Source organism: Rutidosis leptorrhynchoides, chromosome 1 (genome assembly GCF_046630445.1).
Source record: "Rutidosis leptorrhynchoides isolate AG116_Rl617_1_P2 chromosome 1, CSIRO_AGI_Rlap_v1, whole genome shotgun sequence".
NCBI classification, from domain to species: Eukaryota; Viridiplantae; Streptophyta; class Magnoliopsida; order Asterales; family Asteraceae; genus Rutidosis; species Rutidosis leptorrhynchoides.
This window is the reverse complement of record NC_092333.1, coordinates 724,341,272-724,342,679: the sequence shown is the minus strand read 5'-3', so window position 1 is coordinate 724,342,679 and position 1,408 is coordinate 724,341,272. Positions and strand designations below refer to the sequence as shown.

The window sequence follows — 1,408 nt, the reverse complement described above, 5'->3', positions numbered from 1 at the left end:
TTATGGGAGGTGATATTTCCACCACCCTTTTTACTTCTTCCACCAAAATTTAAAACAATTTCCCAAAATGCCCTTATACACTTTATTTATTTTGAAAGCAATAAATTATCTTTCTGTGAAGTTTTACAGCATATTCCCTACCATATATAGTTATATACCCTTATATTGCTTCAAAATAAAAAGAAAAGGCTACACCTTATAAATAATATCAAATGATAATATGGAACAACAATTTAATTTAATATGAAAATAAGTCCACTAAAACATACATAATACGGAGTACTAATTGTATCAAAACAAGGCAAATACATTTTGAGTTTGGCGTGAGCACCTTCAGCTCTTGAGGATGTACGATTACCAAAATGCAAATACTTTTCGGTCCAAGCACTAACAAATTTTTCTTTCCAAGGTAACCATATGTTCATTATGTAATCAATTGCTTCTTTCTTTACATCATACGATAACTTGAATTCCCACCAATTATTTAAAAAGATAGCTTCTGTCATTGAATATATCACATTTTTCCAACTACACATAAATATGTCAAACTCCGCTTCACGTTTAAAATGCTTCTTGCAATTCGCTAAAACGTTCTTTTCAATATGCCAAACACACAAAAGATTTGTAGCTGCTGGAAATACCTTACTTATGGCATTCATTAGTGCTAGTTCTCTATCTGTCATAATCACTGACGGTTGATTCTCACTTCCTAGAATCTTTTTAAACGCATTTAGTGTCCAAATATAACTTTCTTCATCTTCCCTTTCAAGAAAAGCAAATCCAGAGTAAAACGACGTATTGAAACATGAAACTCCAATGATATCAAGTAGAGGCATGTGATATCTATTAGTTTTGTAGGTACAATCCATCACAAAGGTGTCAGAAAAGGTTTTGGCCAATTTAATTGATAAAGGGTGTGCAAAAAGAAACTCGTTATATGCCCTTGTTGATCATATAAAATATCGTACCAAAAACCACCTACTTGAAGCTCTTCAAATAAGGCATCAATCATTGACCTATTTCCTAAATTCTCCCTACGAACTTTTGCATTCAAGTTGTAAATAGTTCTAGAGGTAGTCGGGAGATTTGGGTCTCGTTGACGTAAAGAACAAAGGATTTGTCTCGGGGGTATTCCAGATTTGGTCATATCTTTGACACTTTCTACGCTATCAGCTGGCAATCGACGGAATAACGAATGTCCAGAAATATCAGAAGATTGCTCATGGTTATGATTTAAGCATTTTGTTCTAAATATCCACATACCGTCCCATCCTTTTCTACCTTCTATTTTAAAGGGACAATCAATCAAACGAGTTACAGTGCTCCTTTTTCTTGTTTCCCCAACATCATTTCTATCTCGATAAGAACCGCCCCGATCACACTTTAGAATCACAAATGTATCCTTTTT

At 33.9% G+C, this 1,408-nt stretch overlaps 1 protein-coding gene across 1 annotated transcript; it reads right to left on the bottom strand.

Annotated features, from left to right (window-relative positions):
• Positions 1-233: 233 nt before the first annotated feature.
• LOC139854949 (protein FAR-RED IMPAIRED RESPONSE 1-like) lies at positions 234-836 on the bottom strand. Its single transcript, XM_071844218.1, has one exon. The coding sequence runs from the start codon at positions 834-836 to the stop codon at positions 234-236; it is 603 nt and encodes a 200-aa protein (XP_071700319.1).
• Positions 837-1,408: the final 572 nt, after the last annotated feature.

Coding starts and splice junctions, on each gene's coding strand:
- LOC139854949 (XM_071844218.1), bottom strand. CDS start 836: ATGCCTCTACTTGATATCATTGGAGTTTCATGTTTCAATACGTCGTTT.